Source organism: Dipteris shenzhenensis, chromosome 11, assembly GCF_047967505.1.
Source record: "Dipteris shenzhenensis isolate YYH24624 ecotype China chromosome 11, Dip_SZ_1.0, whole genome shotgun sequence".
Taxonomy (NCBI): Eukaryota; Viridiplantae; Streptophyta; class Polypodiopsida; order Gleicheniales; family Dipteridaceae; genus Dipteris; species Dipteris shenzhenensis.
Genome location: NC_141606.1, coordinates 31,425,133 through 31,443,991, shown reverse-complemented (window position 1 = coordinate 31,443,991; position 18,859 = coordinate 31,425,133). Strand labels below are relative to the sequence as shown.

At 43.1% G+C, this 18,859-nt stretch overlaps 1 protein-coding gene and 1 long non-coding RNA gene across 2 annotated transcripts; one reads left to right on the top strand and one right to left on the bottom strand.

Annotated features, from left to right (window-relative positions):
• Positions 1–6,149: 6,149 nt before the first annotated feature.
• On the bottom strand, positions 6,150–9,106 carry LOC147896904 (uncharacterized). The gene is made up of 4 exons (XM_087381014.1): positions 7,580–9,106; positions 6,995–7,370; positions 6,769–6,844; positions 6,150–6,591 (listed from the first exon to the last, which is right to left on the bottom strand). Exons 1-3 carry the CDS (start codon positions 8,440–8,442, stop codon positions 6,773–6,775), a joined length of 1,311 nt encoding a protein of 436 aa, XP_087237140.1. The 5' UTR covers positions 8,443–9,106; the 3' UTR covers positions 6,150–6,591; positions 6,769–6,772.
• A 3,961-nt stretch (positions 9,107–13,067) lies between these two features.
• LOC147896903 (uncharacterized) lies at positions 13,068–18,079 on the top strand. The gene is made up of 3 exons (XR_015541746.1): positions 13,068–13,140; positions 13,342–13,424; positions 17,881–18,079. It is a non-coding gene; the product is annotated as an uncharacterized LOC147896903 (long non-coding RNA).
• Positions 18,080–18,859: the final 780 nt, after the last annotated feature.

The following is an 18,859-nucleotide window of genomic DNA, read 5'->3' as shown; positions in this document are numbered from 1 at the left end:
TTCTTCTTAGGCACAATGACAATTGGTGAGATCCACTCTAGGTTCTCAATTGGTGCTATGAATTTCACCCTCTCAATAGGCACTCCAACTCCTCTCGCACTTGTTTAGCCACATACGGATTCATTCGATACCTCTGTGTCTACACATCTCGCTTCAAGTTCACCCAATGTTGATAGAACTTCGGATCCAGGCCCTTCATATTGACCTAGTCCCAGGCGAAGACATCGGAGAAGTCAGTCAGTAGCGCCACCAGTGCGGTTCGAATTCTACTACTAGAAGAGTGCTAATTTTCACTAGTTTTGATGTGCCATCTTTTCCCAAAAAAACTGTGTCCAGCGCATCTTCTTGCACCCTTGTGATTTGACTCATCCGTTCCTCAAATTCTCGCTCTCGATGTGTAGAAGATCCTACAGATCCATGTCGGCTGCCGCTTGTTGCTGTTTGGCTAGCTCATCTTGAACTGCGTTGATGGAGCTCGCAAAAAGATTATGGTGAAGATAATGCTCCATAATTCCTTCCACATCAACCACACAGGCCATCCGCCAGATTCACCATTTCTACCCGTATTGGTCGCATTGCATCTGCCAGCCGCTATGGCCATTGCAGCATGCACCTTCTTCTTACCTCTCCGCATAGAGATGACATTGTGCTTCCAATTCTGGTTGACCTTCGCTTGGCACAGCCGGGGCCTACCCAAGAGCACACTGTATTATGGTGTTGGAGCCTCCATATTCAGCACCACAAAGGAGACGACGAATGAAATGCTGGCCACCTTCAAGACTATACCGCTCGTAAAATTCCTAGTGGCATGTCTTCAGGGTGATGATGTTGACTCCAGAACCTGCGTCCACCACAACTTGCTCGAAAGTCCAACCTTGTGCTTTTGCCATAATCATAGGAATCCACATATCCGTGAGAGGGACTGTCGACACGCCGGATAAGAATCAACTTGCCATACACCAACCTCTTCTGGGTCAGACTCCTTGTTGAGGGATTGCAGCAATTGTTGATGGAACCCGAGTACCAAGTTGAGCAGCCTACCAAGCAAAATTTGTATAGGTGCCTCCAGAATGGATTCCATTTCTGGCTCCCATTGTGGGGAAATTGCCTGCCTCCTGGCTTGATTAGCCACCAAAAGTGGAGCTGCTTTGACTACATTCGGACCATTGCACAGTAGATGAAGCTTGAACTTTTATTGGGAAATGTCCAGCTATGATTGGGTAACCGGATCTGCAAATTGCACTTTTCATGGCACCTCAATTGTCGCCATTTATTGCTCAATTGACTTCATCAAAGGGGGCTCTTTTGCCACCAATTCTCGAACCTGATGTCGCACTTGCTCTTATACCGGCCAATCTAGCATTGTGCCACCTTTCTTTGTAGCCGCACCCTAGAGTTTTGTGCCAGCACGTGTGATGATACTGATTTTCGGGCACACTGCCGGATCATCCTCCACAATGTGGATCATTGAGGTACTAGGCATATTCCCCATCGCCTTTTGCCGCTTCACTCATTGGCGATCCCACTCTTGAGCATCCGAGCATTCATTCCAGCAATGTCCTTCCCCCAAACAAGATAGACAATTTTTCAACCGATTCAGCCCATGACCTCCACCACCGCGTCCGTGGCCACCGCCACCACCTCATCTTAGCACAGTCGATTGTGGATGCTCCTCTTGCACATAGGATGCTCCCGGATCCAATTCGCTAGAAAGTGGCCACTGTGGTTGACCCCTCGCGCGTTGCCCGTGCCCGTTATAGTGGCAGCCTCCTGTGTTGTGGGTGTTGGTCATGCATATCGCACACCATTTCTCATTGAGTACGCACTCCATTGCTAAATGCGTTGGATTATGGCAATGCATGCACCACAGACCTTTCAATGCTTTGCCAATTGAGCCATCACCGAAAGTCCCTGGAGTGACCTTTCCTCCTTTAGAGGATTTTTGGGTCTTCTTCTCCACTTCTAAGTCGGACTCCTCAGTGCCGGTTTCTTTAGGAATCTCTTCGAAGCTTTCATCCTCCGAATCTTGATCACTATCATTTGATGTCTTGGCTTTCGCCAATTTCTTCTTGGCTTTGGCTTTGGAGGACTTGCGATTTTTGGCCACTTTGCCGTGCAGAGCCTCTCCCACTTGTACCGCTTGCTCCATAACTGCTAGGAGCCTCGTGGTGACTCGATCCGCTGTAGCCAATGCCGCACGCCAATCATGGGACAACCCCATCTGATGTCTTAGCTTTTGCCAATTTCTTCTTGGCTTTGGCTTTTGAGGACTTGCGATTCTTGGCCACTCTGCAGTGCAGAGCCTCTCCCACTTGTACTGCTTGCTCCACAACTGCTATGAGCCTCATGGTGACTCGATCTGCTATAGCCAATGCAGCACACAAACCGTGGACAACCCCGAAATGAAGTAGTCATTCACATCACTTCCTAGGCAGGCCAATCCGCCATAGGAACACGTTGTAGAAGCATATGAAATTGGGCCGCATAATCCTTTACATCTTGATCTCCCTAATCCAACCGCAAGTGTAGCCAAGACCACCGAATGAGGTTGGTCACGATAATCTCCATGCTCGCCTCAGTGTAAGTAGGCTGTTGAAGTTCTGTATGCATTCGATGGAGCTCATATTGAAATTCCCAAATGTGACATCTTACTGCTGCAATCTCCCCCTCAACCTTTGCATGAGTGCATGGCGATGCCTGCAATCGACCATGTGACGTTCCTCCACAAGTGCAGCAGGGAGAGGACGACATGGAACTGTGAACACCCTACTGAAGATGGGCCATTCACCAGATCATGATTTTCCTTGTGTGCGTAGTAAGAATGCACATCGTGATTGCCAATGTGTAGCTTCACTATACCGTGCAGACACTACAAGGTATACAAGATGAACACACAATGCATCATCTACAAATAACATAGAGAACAAGGAAGAAGAAGATCGCCATAACACTGCGTAAGGTGTATATATCTCAAAAAAAGAACTCATATATCCAAAAAGAACATAGACAAAATGCTAGTAATAACATGCGTACAAGAACAAGATATCGGTTAGGAACTGTTTGAGAACTGAACCATCAGCTGTTGCAACTAACCTACCCATGCACACCCCTCATAGTCACTACTGCTAACCCGTATGGTTATGCAATAACATTCATAGCCCCCCCCCACGGCCCCCTTTTTATTTCTTATAACTATATATCTTTCTAATGATTTAAATTTCAGTGCATTATGACTTTGGGAGGTCTTGTAAAATGTTTTCAGTAAATTTTTTTGGATTGCTAGAGTCACAATAGTATTCAGTATACTCATTGATCTAAACACCTAAATATATGATAGTATACATGTCTATATAAAATGCCAACCACCACCTAGTATTCGATGTAAAATGGCATTGGACATCGGCATAAATACTGATACAAATACCAATGGGAAAATCCATCTATACTTTTTTGGTGGTTTGCTATGTTTTTTTGCACTTCATCATTTGGACCATAAAAAAATTCTAAGTATGGGCAAACCATAGCAAGAAAGTGATAGAAATAGGCCCATGGGTAGTAGTGTTTTTTTGTTTAGCGAGAAATTGAGGGCTTATATTATGTCAATAAAAAATAAATTCTGAAGGTTTAATGGACTTTCCTTAGATTCTTTTTGTTCTTGACACAGCTGTGCAAGTTACATGCATCCACAATCTGTTTAACAAGAATCTTAGCTAGTCAGATCTTAATGTTGCTTGCTTGATTTGTAGAGATATTAATAGTTGTAGTGATATCTTCATCCATAAAGCCTACCATTGGAGTATCCACCGATGTCACCTCATGGTCCATAGATTCATCTTCTGTAGCTTGCATTGGTCCCTTTATATTGGGGTGCATGCTCTCAAATTCCCCTAGTTTTGCTCGTGGCTATGCTACATCATGAGTAGCAAGCTTTTCTGCAAATGATTTGTCCTTCTCCAATGGAGTATCATCTGGCAAGCTAGTCTCGTTTTGCTTGCTTGATTTGTAGAGATATTAATAGTTGTAGTGATATCTTCATCCATAAAGCCTACCATTGGAGTATCCACCGATGTCACCTCATGGTCCATAGATTCATCTTCTGTAGCTTGCATTGGTCCCTTCAGATTGGGGTGCATGCTCTCGAATTCCCCTAGTTTTGCTCGTGGCTATGCCACATCATGAGTAGCAAGCTTTTCTACAAATGATTTAATGTCCTTCTCTGGAGGAGTATCATCTGGCAAGCTAGTCCCATCTGCTATGCCATGGTTCTCTTCATCAACCTGTTGTAGGCTAAAAATATTGACATTTGCTGATGTACGTTGCTCTAAAAAACACCTTCCCCTTAGCTCCATTTTTTCCCTCTCTATCCTATCTCTAGGAAAGGAAATGCCTTAGCTTTAGATTTGACAACCCTCTGCTCAAAGAGGAAGAAATTGGCTTACTAAAACGAGGATATGGGTATTAGTTTGATAAATGTACTCTTTTTTAATAGAATCAAACTTATACAAGGTGTTTTAAAATTGAATTCAAAACATAGTTTAAAAGTTTATGAAGCATATGTGTTAAAATGTTACGTATAGTAAATGGACTTTTGAACAAAGGTGCTACCTAGGGTTTTAGTGATCCCCTAGGGCAGGAGCTACATAGAGAAAAGCAAGAGATGGAATATGTAAGTAGAGCAACTAAAACCAAACCTAAATGAAGCCTTTGATTATCTTTACAAAAGACTTTAAGGAAGAGACTTTCTAGCATATGCTACACATTGGTTCAAGAAATGGAGCACCATCCTTAAAATCCAAGATGATAGATTTCATCACCCTAATCATATACTATTGTTGGTACCTTTCTTACAATTGCTACTATTGCTTAAATTGGAAACATGATAAATCCCAATTAGAATCTCAACTAGAGAAGCTATGGCAATGGGTAACAAGATTTCCTTTTAATTTAGTGCTAATGAAAACACTTTTTAAGGCAAAGATTGTAAGAAAACATTATTTTTTTGTTGGAAAGTTGATATTGATTGATTTGGCTATGGAAGGGCTAGATTCACTTTTGTTTTCCCCTTTGAGAAAACCCTACTTGAACAAATAGTTGAACTGCAAGGTTAATACCTCACCTTAGCTGATGTTGCAAACTAAAGGTAGTATTAAGGCTAATTATTGCAGTATAAAATGGCAATTTTTTTTGTCATAACGGATTTTGTTACAAAAGGCATCGTGTTTCAATTCTATTCAAGCCTTCATTTTATATTTCATATATAAATGTAAGCTTTATGAAGCCATCGTGTTGAACCTATCTTTTAATTGCTCGTCATTGATTTGCAACTAACTTATTTGTAATTTCTTGGTGTTTGTTTCTGGAGTTCATAGAAGAAAGGGAAGATGAAGCCTATAAGATTCACATGTAATTCTATACCAACCAACGACATTTACAGAATGAATTCTTTCATAAAATCATCGGGATATATGACACAAGGGGTGTTATTTCAAGTTCAAGTGGTATAATATTCTAAAGGATCACCTTGTAGAACCCTCAGTTTTTAAACAAGTCCAACCACACAATGACAAGGGTCCCTATACTACAAGTGAATCCCTGCAAAGCGGAGAACAAGAGAGGGATGAAAATATGTAATGTAGGCCATAGTACAATGATGATGAGTTGGATAAAATGAACAACGATTAAAATCGATAGAGACTTCAGTAGAAGTTTTTAATAACACAATGTCAAGCCTTAAATTTTAAAATAACTTGAAAATCTTCAAACGGATCAATGAAGTTAGTTAGAAAGAAGTTTTATATGTGCATCAAAGAGAAAAGACAATGTAAATTAAACTTTGGAAGTGAGGATTATAATGGCATGTGGGATCCACACATGTAAGGATGGGGTGGCACATGGGTGCCTTATTAGTTTGTAGTGCTTTGCAAGTTCCTCTTGCTTAAGAGTGCCCTAGCCACTTGAGAGCACTTTCATAGTGCAAGAGCTAACCTCCTAGTAATATACTAATTGGAAATGAATCTTGAACACGAAGAGGAAAGAGAAACTTTAAAGAATAGGCTTGTCCACTCACTTGCATGCTTAATCAAACACGATATAGAACCCACAAATCATGTGCATCCAATAGCATGCAATAGTTTAAATTTGTAGGGTAACATGAAAACATAGGTGCTTGTAATGCCACGCAAAGGAGTGATTTGACGTCCGTATGCAAAGACCAAGGTTCCCACATTCTCAAGCATTAAAATATGTGGTAATGTAAAATATTCAAGGTCATATACTTCTTTCTCGTTACAATGTGTGGGGACTGTGGACAACCGGACATATACACTTTCTGTCTAAAAGTACAATGGATTTGTGCGAGAAACAGCTGTAACAGTCAACTTCGCATCGTTGATAACTTGATCTTTGATGCAATTCAAATCGGGTAGTTCATCTCTCTTTTCCAGTGCTTTGCCCTAGCTATCCATCCTCATTAAAGAAACCTCCTTGTGCGCGTATGAATGAATGTAAGAATCAGGATTCAGAAGTAAAACAAGCTGTACGTATTTACTCTCGTCGGAAGTTTTGCGGCTTCAACTTTTGCCTAATGTATACCTGCAAGCATAGTAGCTTCCATTAGTTGCAGAGAAGCTACAGTAAGTACTGTAATTCTTAACTTACTTGTTTGTATGCCCGCTTTCCATTCTGTAACAGTGAATAATCTTTTCAAGAATTTGACGTTCGCGCAAACAGTGGAAATCCGAAGTATTCAAATTTCAAGCGAAGCATTACCTGACTAGAAGGTGTCAGTTGTAACAGGTAACACGAGCCTTTTCAGTTGAACGCCCCACATTGTGACAGTCCACCCCTGCAAGCATGGTATTCTGATCAATATATATATATATACATGCTTCCTGGATTCTCGTCCGTGGTTTAAATACATGGGCGTTAACATTGATCGTCGTCTCAAGCAAGGAAGCAATGTCTCCATCAACGGGTTAAGCAGGAATTAGCTCACCTCTTCAAACAGGTCCAGACACTCTCTGGATATCTCCGAAGAGAGCGTCGGGAGCAGCTGCAATGAGTCTCTCTGATATTGCAGGATGCTGTTGTGGGTGCCGAGTTCACGCTTGACGTCTTCCCAATCGTGCTCCCACATCACGAGTGCAAACGCGCGGCTTACTTTGGTAGACACGGCACTCTCCACATCAGTGACATTCGCCGAGCGAGCAGCGGCTGCATCTTCTGGGCCTATCTGCCACTCGAAAGTCAGCTCTGCCTCTATCCTCACGTTGTCTCTTGAAGTGGCCGTCACTGAAGACACCCTGCTGTATCGTCTCAGCAATGACTCAAACCCGGCGAACACTTCGACTTTTGAAATGCTTAAGCAATGCCTGTTTAAAATTCAGAATTTGCATCCTGTAAGACTAGCATCGCAAAAGGCCCGTTTTATTCACACACTGATTCAATTGCATCTAATTCCCAATTGAGCTCTGATGCGACTCTACGACATCAATCAAGTGACTCTGCCCATAATTGGACTCACAAGACGAAGGCAATCTCGAGTATGCTGCAAATTATGCACTTCATGAGTAGGAATCACCTGCCAGAGTAAAGAACTTCCGGCTTTCGATTGCAGAATTTGATCCCTACTTCCCCATCTTGTACCGTGACGATGCGAAAAGGGCCCAGAACAAACTCTTTTTCGGTCACATTTTGGTCATCCGTTGTAGTATGTAAGAAATTGGAGCAAGAATAGACAGAAATTCCAGGCTCTAGCAGATGTGCTCGGCCGTCCACCCAAGCAACTCCCAAGTGACCTTCCCGTATCCGGATTCTGTGCAGAGACCCGTGCTGGATTAAAGCGGTCTTGTCGCTCAACAGCTGCTCGAGGCGGAAGGATTCAGATGGATAAGAATAACTACCGGAATTGAGCAGAAGAGGTTCGGAACCGAGCCAGGCCAATCCGACCATCCCTACCGGTATATCGACCGAAATCTTGTTGGATGCAAGGGTGGAATTTGAAAAAGGGGAGCCGCCGTATGTTGCAAACAGACCCTTGGGAAAGGTCTTACCTCGGGAAGAAGGGGCTTCCTGTTCGGTTTTCTTTGCATCAGAGGTGTTCTTCTGCGGCGAGTTGGCTTGGAGCATCGAAAGTGCTTCTTCAGGGACGACAGGCGAACGAAACAAGTCGGCCAGGGTCCGCCTTTCCCTTCCTGTGTGCAGATCCCATCCTTTCCCGCTCTTCGAAGAGATCGACTCCGCGGCTCCCGCGTTTGGTTCAGAATTGCTGCGCTCATTTTCTACGGGATGGGTGTCTGATTTACTGGAGATTTGCCTCCCAAGAAAGGCCGCAAGCTCTGTGCGCTGGCACATTCGGATGTGTGCGACGGGCTCGTCCATCTGAGTATCATGGTTGGCCTCAGGATGACTAGAAGGCCAGATATGCTGTGCAAGTTTCACCATCCGGTTGTGGGTCGCGAGGACTGTTGAGCAGGTTACTGCTTCTCACCAACGGGGGCTTGAATAACTGTGAGAGAACGTAGAAGCTATGCAGAGCGAGCCTGAGGAGGGCTAGAAGGGCAAATATGCTGTGCCAGTTTCAACATGCGGTTGTGGGTCGCGAGGAATATAAGCCTCTCGCGAACGAGGGCTTGAATAACTGTGAGAGAACGTAGAAAATGACTGTTTCTCAGAGAAGGACGTGGAAGCTATGGACAGCGAGGGAAGTTTTAGAAGCTATGGACATGGAGGGATAAGGCAGCAAGCTCTACCTTGCTTCTCGGAAGCTATGGAGTGAGCTTGAATAAGTTTGAGAAGCTATGGAATTATGGAAGCAGGACAAATCAGCTCTATCTGGTGCGGCAAAACCGACGGCACATCGTCACGGGATGGTTATCTGGATTGTCGCTTGTGGAAGCAGATATATCATAGCGAACGCCGCTGGTCTGCCACTCCGAGGCACCGTATGCAACGGCGTGAAGGCAGAGAGAGATGAAGGGAGTCGTTGCCACCTGCGGGGGGCAGCCTTGCCAAGTTGCCAGGCCGAGTCAGCCACGTAAAAAGCTAAATAAACACCAGACGAACCGCAAAGATTGCATGATGCATGATCCTCCTCCATGGTCGGGCATCAACGATCGAGAAGAAGCAAAGTTGTGACCAGTTCGTGCAGGCTTTTTCCAAGTCAGTGCAGACTTTCGGGTGCCGGGAAGCTTTCAGAAAATTGCAGATGATCTTGATGAATGAAAGCTAGGTTGGGAAGAAGAAAAGCTGCATGCTGTGGCATGGCTGCTGCTGCTTCGTGGAAGCTGCGAGCTCTCATGTGTGTGCTCCCATCAAGATCGCCGTCGCACTGGCAGGCACTTCTCGTGCAGGGTGGGGCATCATCCGCACTGAAAAACGTCAATCGAGGGCGTTGGAAAGTGCGGACCAAATTTGCTTGTTGGGAAGAAGCTGCGGAGGTCCTCGTTGGCTGCTGCTGCTGTTGTCGATATGACGATAATCGATTATCGTGACGAAGAAAGAAAGCTTGGCAATTGGATATGGCGATTACTCAGACTCCGTCTTCAACACACGGGTAACAGCCGGTGGTTTCGCGTAGAACGGTGATAGCAAGGGTGGATTTCAATTGGAGAGTGAGACGAAGGAGCAGCAGAGATGCGTGGCCGCCGGCGATAGCCGTTGAGCACTTCAAAGCTTTCCGCCATAGCCGACCTCGACGTATAGGAAGATACGTTTTCTCGTCCGTCGATGTCGCTCCCATGCTCGCATCTCGTCCGTTGATCTCCACGTCCATCTCCTTCCACGTCATAGCAAACCCCCCCTTCCCACGCACCTCCCCTAGCTTGCGTGTCTTCTTCACACACCTAGGTGGATAGCTTCAGTGACCGAATGAGAAAATCTGTGTACATTATCTCTTTGTACATTTCTCACTCTCCACATGGTGCGCGGCGCCTTACCCTCAAACAAGATTTTGTTGGTGGACACCTCGCGGTTTTCCTGATGACGTTTGAGATTCTACCATGTGAGCAGGGCAATTGACCTTCCTCCGCAGATGTCTGAACCCTACCTAAGTATTGGCAATTTGGCTGGCACTAATTGGGATGGACTAACGATCGTCTTATCAACCTCCCGTTCCTAATTGGGATGGACCGATGATCCTCTTACTAACCTCCCCTTCCAGCTCTCTAATGGCATTGCTAGCATGGAGCTGCAATGCTAGCGTTAATGGCTCTCGAGAGCCTTGACGACACATGGGCGCAAAGTCATTGCTGCTATTGGCATTGAAAAGTGCTACTAGAGGCACGAGGAAGCTCTTTAACGTAGCTCTGCTAGGGCACCCATTTTGGGCCAACCCACTTGCAACAACATAATCACAAACCATCAAATATTCGCTCCTCACCCAAGATGTTCATTTTACCACACTAGCAATGCAAGTATATTTTTTTGTATAGCACCTAGATTGCACTCTCATTTCCCACTTGTTTTACTTTACATTTCCCTCAAATCTTGAGCTTCTTAACCTATCTCTCCAATATTTCCATACTTCACTCATGTCAATTCTTGCTAGCAATTTGGAAGGTGAGGCCAATTCATTTCCAGAGAATCAATCGTGTAATGGCATGCTCGACTTGCTAATATTGCTGGTTTGCTTGTCACAATTACTTTGCCATTGCACCAAGTATTTCATGATTATAGGTCTTTATGTACATGGCAACAAGGGTGGCTCACTCAAAATTCTTTTGTCTTTTATACAAGGGGTTTAAGTGGTTGGGTATTGGCAATTGGTCATCATTTTCATTGGGCTACTACATGGGCTTAAGTTATTGCCTCATCATCAATATGGAATATGCAATTCAATATCAACTTCTAGCTCTTTCTTGGCTTGGATAGCTTTTCCCCAGTCTCCTATCTTCTCGGGGGGTCCATCTGGGAAATGTAAGTATACTATGAGAGTTCAAAATGAGGGGTATTTTAATTCTCAAGACTTACAGAAATATATTTATAGTAGGGGTAATTTTATACACCGTTTTTAAATTAACAGGTAGGGTGTGTTTGTTCTTAGATCCAAATTAAAAGTTATTTTTTAAATATTCTCTCATTTAGGATGATGTGTAAGAGCAGTCATAATTTGTTCATGGGTAGCTCAAAGTTTTAATGTGTTGACTAGCCCTCGCAGTCATGATAATAAGATATTGGTGTTGGATTTAGGGAGACACACACACACACACACACACACATAGAGAGAGAGAGGACTCAAATTGTATCTTTTAAGCTATGCTTTGAGATAGTGGCAATTTAGTAACCTAATGTCGCCTCATATTGGAGCCTTAGCACCTCCTAGATGAGTGATGAGCAAATAAATCCACATGGAAGCATCCAAATGATCACAATCGTCAGTAGAATGGCTTACATCACTTACATCACTGAAGGGCCTAGCTTGTCCCATGCATCCTCTATGAAGGCATTGGTAGGTTGCAATGTAGTTGGAATTACCTAGTAGAGCTTGGGTAACCCCATCCAAGTTTCATGGAGATCTAGAGAGGACCTTACAACCCATGTTTAGAGAGGACCTTATGACCCATGTTCTCTAGAACATGGGCAAGTTGCTACTGCATCCATTCCTTATGACGCTCAGCTCTTCCTTTCCTCACGCCTGCCTTTGGCCTGCTCGGTTTCATGAGGGAATTCTCATTGTGCCTATTGAGGCTGTCTGGTCCCTTCGTCTCCCTTCGTTGCCTTTGGCTCGTTGATTATGCTGCAAAGAAGAAGAAAGAGATAAGGGATCGAGAGAGAGAGAAGATGAGAAGCTGATGGGCATGGTACAGAAGCAGAAAGGAAGGGGGGACGATTCAGGAGCTTGTGGCTCAATATAAGACTACCCAGTCATTTTATTGCAGCCAAGACGCTTTCGTAATCTAGAGCAGGAACTCTAGGCCATGGAGAACAATTCCCTGAATCGTAGCAAGCGGAGCTACCCTCATGCCCTAAATGCCTTGCCCATCCTAGCTTGGTGCGCGATCTCCATGATCTGATGAATTTGGGTAGCTACCACATTTCTGACCAGGAAGTGTCTCAGCAGCAGATATGTAATCTTAGCAACTTCCATGGCAGAGGATCCTCTTAAAGTTTCTAGCTGTGGTAGCTCAGTGTTGTTACCAACCAACTTGGGCATTTTTTATTAGTAGAACTATTTTGCGGTGAAGGAATTTCCCGAGTTTCCAAGGACCAAGGATAGATAGCATCATGGAGCTTAGGTTCTACTCATCTGTTGGGGCACTTTATGGTCATACATACAATTTGTTTTTTTGAGGTTGTGGTGGTTTGGGTTATCATGTTTTTGAGGAATGATGAATCACAAGCTGCGTTTAAGACCAAAAAATATGCATATACACTACTGGCAGTCATCTATGGGAAGAAAAAGTTTTTTGACGACTTCAAAGGTTTTTGATGTCATCCTCCCTCTAGTGTGGAGAAGGCTACTACTTTGTTTGACAATGTAGACGTACCAGGAAGTGTTCTGGCAGGAAGCAGCATGGGAACCTGACCTGTTTCATGGCTTTCTCGATCTTGTGACAGCGAGCCAAAATGAGGTGGAAACATTCTAAAAAACTCTAGAATCTGCTCTTCAGTGCAAGCTTCAGGAGAATTAAAAGGAACATTGCCTTATTGCAAGCATGCTTTTATGATGGTGACTGAATCATAAGCTGGTGAATGACTGCAGGTCCATATCTTGGAGTATTCCCAGGAAGATTGAAAGAGTTGGATAGTTTTTTTTTCCAAGGTGAAGCAATATTTGGCATTGATGATGTAGGCTTGCCAATTTCCAAATATCTTCTTTGGAGGGCATCGCAACCCTCTTTAGTGACAAATTACCAGAAGACGTGGCTCTTATTCTCCTAACTTTGGGGCTAAAATTCACAACTTTCTTAAGCTAGCTATGCACTACGTTGGAAATAGGCTTGGTCTTGTATTTCATGTGCTTTGCAAGGTTTATATCCTAAGATTTTCGTTTTTTATGCCATAGCCTTCCCCTCATGTCCTATTTGAAACTAGTAGGGGTCAACTATGTTTCTGACTTTCAAGGTGGCCATGTATGATGGGACTACATTGTTGATGCAATCCTTGGCAGACAAGATATATTTCCTCAAGGATTATATGAAGGTAAACGTGATTCTTTTGTCACAACTCTCTTGTACTTTGCAACCTTGAATGTTTTACATAATTTCAAGCCACCTCATAGGTTTCAAAGTCATCCTAATCATGCTATCTACGGATGAATTTTGAAGTCATCTCAAAGTGAGGGCTATCACTCTGCATTTCTTCTTGATTGTTGATTAATCGTACTTGTGGCTGAACTTGAAGGGCTTATAGAGTTGGCAATGGGCAAGCTGATTGCAATTAAAGGTTTTGCATTACATGGCAATCTTCACCAGTAGAGGTTGATGGTGAGTGTATTCTCAAATTTCTTCCAATAGACTATGTACATGTGGTTGGGTAGGGTTAGTTATAGGATAAATGATGTCTTGTATAGATATAATTTGGTGTCTTTATCTAGGTCGTATCATGTATATCTAGGTATCTTGGATGGCAAGGCATTGATGAAAATGTAAGCCAATTTTGTGTCAAATTTGGTGGATATCCATATTAAATTATGTAGCAGCATCTGAGTAGTGACTAAGGCTTCATAAATATATGCTCAGATTGTTAGAGAGGGTTAATGGAATATGTTCAAAAAATTGATCTTAAAATCACTCACAATTGGTTGGACCAGGTTAGATCAATTCCTTGTCTTGCTTGCTGATCTTCCCTGAGGCAGCCAACACATCAATTTGTTTTGGCTCCGTGCCTTGCATCACCCTCCAAATGTCCCTAGCCACCATGTGGATCCACAGGTCGAGGTATCCATTTGCAAGTTTGAAGCTCTTCAATGCCAATTCAGTGTAGATTCATAGGGTCCTCTAGGGCCAACTCATGCACAGCAAGACTAGGGCCCATCGGGGCAGCAAGAGGGCATAGAAAAGCCAGTAGCAACCAATCCAATCAACCTTGGTTGGCTGACTAAGTTGGCAACATTAGCTAGCTAGATCTAGTCGGATGGATAGACCAAAAAGTTGGCTAGACATGGTAGCTCTAGACACTCTTTGCAGGTTGCATTCTAGGTAGGTAGCACATACAATCCAACCTTTCAGGTCGCAGCTCCTAGTAGATTATCCACCCTTACTAGCATAACATTTGAGGATAGCATGTCGCAGTTTTTGTGGCACCATCTGATGAGCAGTAGCAGGGCCATCATCTGGGTCTGTAGAGATGCATATGGGACTCGTAGTAGCAGTCCATGTGCTCAACACATGGGCCTAATTATAGTCCATGCCTAGCCACAAGGTTAGCCAAGTGGGCCAACAAATAGGCCAACTTGAGGGTCGATTTTGGGCACCATAGGGTTGGGTATGTAGGCAGGGAGCCGATCCCCTGCTGGTGGGTCTTTGTGCCCTGCACAAGGCCTATATCATGTGGTGATAGTACCTCTAGGCATGAACTAGAGTGCATTCATACCTTCCTTACAAAGTGCATGCTCTGCATATTTTACCATTACTACATCTCTTGAGACCTCATTATGAACTGGCACCTTGTCAAACACTTTTTGTGCTTCGCAAGTGACATGTCTGATAGCTCTAAAGTGCACTTGACTCTTGCATCATTTACTGCTGTCTTTTGCACAGGCATCTCCTCTGTTTGTAGACTCTTTCCAACCTGGTCTGACTTGTAAAACACCTCCAACCTGTCCCTAGAATAGCCATCTTTTTGCCACGTATCAGCACTCCAGGGAACAGATTAGAGCAGCAGAGCAGTACTCCAAGGAACATATTGTTCAGAGTGTAAGAAGTTGAGGTTTGAGTGTTTTGTTTTAGCAGCTCTTTTGCAGTTTATTCATAGATCTCTCAGCTTACCTTTAAGCTCTCATCTCTCAGTTTTCATGCTCCTTTCTCAGTTTCTCAGGTCCATATCTCAGCTCTCTCCATCATAGTTACCAAGGAATAGGAACGTTCCAGAATTTTGGGTGTCAGAATAGGAACGTTGTGGGAAGGGGGAATGGGAACTGGAACGCCACGTTATACACGACACATCATCATGTGACATAAAACTATGCTAGAAAATGAAAGAAACTGACATTTTACAGATTTAAACTCTCTAGATAAGCTCTAAAAGACCCATTTGAAATTTTCAAAGAGCCTTTTCTTTTTAGACGTTCCGGGGCTGTTCTGGTTTTGGCTTGCTTCTCGGAATGGCATTCCAGACATTTCAGATGTTGGAACGCCATTCCATGGTAACTATGCTCTCCATCCTCATATTCACCTCAGTTCATCTCTCTCGCTCATGTAGTCACTGTGCATGCCCATGGACAGCACTAGCCTCATAGCCTCACACAGTGGCCCTTAACATTGGGGTGGCAGCATTGAGGTGGCTGGAGCTGCTGGTCAGCTCTACTTGTTCACATTGCTCTCTTCAGAGTTGCATTTTGTGTGCTTTAGAGGAGTGTCCTTTGTATTTCAAGTTCTCCAAGTTTAAAGCAAATTCTCCCCTATATTGGGGGAGGGGGCACTCAGTGGGTATACGGACCCAATCGGTTGTTGATCTATCCTCTAACTTTTATCTCTCTCTCTCTCCCCTCTCTTTGATGCATACACAAAGAAGTCTCACACAAAGACGTCTCGCATGAAGGTTTAAGGGCTCGCTGCGAATTACACAATTATTAACCGTTGCATGTTACAACCAGCGCACATGGACCTGCAATACTAGTCGACCTGTCTTCTATCTTCTGCTAACTTGTATTGTTGCGTAGCAGCCTTCTCTAGGCTCTGCCAACCAGTACTTGTCTCTTTGATCAGCACTATATCTTCTGTACCTGCTGTACCACATGATGTTGCACATGCTAGAGCCATGTGTCTGCTCCGACATATATATCTACTCCTGACTAGGTATAGCCTCTGAAATTGCCCTGTACTTCCTGTCTTGTAGCTATATAGGTTCTGTACAACTTGCTATCCTATGCACAACCTACTGCAGCTCTGCCTACACTTTTTGATCTGCACATGTGGTAGTGCTCAGATCTACCCACATGGCTTCCCACAGATCCCAACCACGCTGTTGTACACCTCCCGTAGTCCTCCTTATTTGGGGGCTCACAGGTGGGGAGGTGACCTCAATAATCTTGACAACCCCTCTCAATGACCCATAGCCACTCATTGATGCAAATGCTCCATGAGCTCCCACAAAGAAGCTCAGTGTTAGAAATGAAGCAAACAGAGGGTATCCCACAATGGAAGACATAGAGCATCCCAAGAATTCATACGGAAGTGTTTAGGTATGGAATTCAAAACTTCTTTACTTGTGTGTACTCAACAAACATGCGTATGTGCAAGCCAACAAGTAGACAATGCTTCACAAGAGAGATAGAACCAACCAAAGTATATATCCCTCCACTTGGACACAATACAAAAGAAGTACAGAGTCCCACCAAAATATGTGGTCCTCCATCCTTACCCCAAAAGGTGTCCTCCTACTACCTCCAAAGCACTTCTAGATCCCTAATCCTGTGTGCTCCTCGATGAGCTTATGTAGACCTTAATCTTCATGCTATGATCCCCCTCCTTGCTGTCCTAGAAGCCATGGTTATAGCCCCTTCTATAGCTAGGTCTGCAGCTCTTCAGCCTCACAAGAACCCCTAGATGGTGGCTCAGATGCTGTTGCTCTTCTGCTCCAATCTGTTCCAATTTGCTCCAGTCTGGTCCCGGATGCTGTGCAGACATGCAACACTATTTGCTGCCTTTAACCTGGCTCCCATTTTGCCTTCTTTCCCATCTCTCCCATTACTCTTTCATTCCCATCCCATCCCTCCCATTGCCTTTCTATTCATTGCTTGCAGAATCTCTTTTTCTCACTGGGAGTGTCTTTGTCTTAGAAGCACAAGTCTCCAAATTTGATGATAGTGAAGGCCAGAAGAACAGATTCTTGCTGATGTTGCAGGGTGGCACACTCTGCAGAGGCAGCAAACTGAACTGAGGTTGCTTGTGTGTGCTCCAAAAAATGGAGAGGTGTACCATTGGAGGAGGTTGCAAGGTTTAAGGATGTTGCCTCCATGACTAGGTGAGTGATGTCATGCTCAAAAGTTGCAAGCTTGCTATCCAACAATCTAAGGAGGGGTCTCAAACAGGATGTCATATTGGGATTTAAGAAAAATACTCATAGCGCCACAAATAAGTATGAAAAAGGAGTGAGTGAACACTCTTGCTGGAGTGATCTAAAAATTTGAAATCTGTCCCATCTAAAGTCCCTGATAAGAACTTGACTATGGGCTGATCTATAAAGTGAGGATACCCGTTTGATCCAAGGATCACAATTAAAAATTCCATGAATGCACCTTCCAAGAAACCCCAGTCTACTCTATGATAAGCTTTCTCAAAATCTAGGAATGGATAGCGATGTCCTAAGCGCTATGTCTAGCCCACACGAAAGCCTCACAGAATGGAAAGGTATATTATGCAAACTATTGCAGCCCTTCACAAAGCTAGTTAGTGTAATTGAATGTTAACAATGTCATCAAATTAGGAAGAAGGGTGATTGCCTTCACTAAAATTTGCCGATAGTGTAATTGGCTCTTAACTGCGTGATTAAATTTTGGCCCTTAACTGTGTGAGTATTCTGGGCAATTTTATATGAGCATTTGTAGTCAGTTTTGATAATAAAATAGTGAGCATAATAGTGTGCTTGCTCTTACAACACCTGGTAAAGAATCACCCTTTTTAGTGTTGAATCATCTTACCTTTTCTCTTCTCGATATAAATGTAACCTTGTTTTATTGATTAATATGTTGAAATTATTGATGGGCACGTGCTTATGCAGGTGATTGCTGAAGTCATGAAAAAATTGAGTTTGACAATTCCTCCATTTGTGCGCGTTGACAGAGTTGTGATCAGCTGGTATTTCTCCTCAAAATCTAGTATGTGTACCCTACCTTTCCTATACTACACGATTCTCGCTACATATAACCTGTATCTGAAATTGTGCTTTGGCTAGAGAGCATCGTAATTTTTCATTTTCTTTTTCCTACTATCATTTTTATCATTCCATTTGATTTAACTACTAACTTTGGAGGAGGAAGTTTATATCAATTTCTTGGGATCTTGTTTCCATTTCTCTGCTTCATATCTTGTTAGATGTGTAATCTGGTAAGATTCAGCAAACTAAGTAAGATTAAGCAAACTAAAAATTTATGTTGCAGACACTAGAGCCTTTTATTGGCTGTTATTCATCGGATTGGAAATGTCTTGAAATGTCTGCTGGTTCTGCAGCAAAAGATGGATTGTAAAACTCTAAAGGACTACTAAAGGAACAATAGACTATATCCAAGAAACTATGCATCCAATGTACAGGTGGTGTATCGCTTTCTTTAAAGATCCATGCATTCCAATTATATATGTCAAAATAGCTCATTATTATTTTTACATATGGTCTCAAAATTGTGAGGGGAAGCATGGGTCCTTCAAAAGTTTGAATTGAAATATAGTAGAAATGGAATAAAGGGTGCTTTCCAAACTGAAAAATTATCAGATGCATTAATAATTAAGATCCGAATTCAATAAAGAAGCTATAATATTTCATCGTTTTAAAATTGTAAGGGGAAGCATGGATCCTTCAAAAGTTCGAATTGAAATATAGTAGAAATGGAATAAAGGGTGCTTTTTAAACTAAAAATTTGTCAGATGCATTAATAATTAAGATCCAAATTCAATTAAGAAGCTATAATATTTCATCATTCTATAAATTTTCCTTTTATATCATATGCATCTAGCATATGGTTTGAAAGTTAGGATATTCAAAA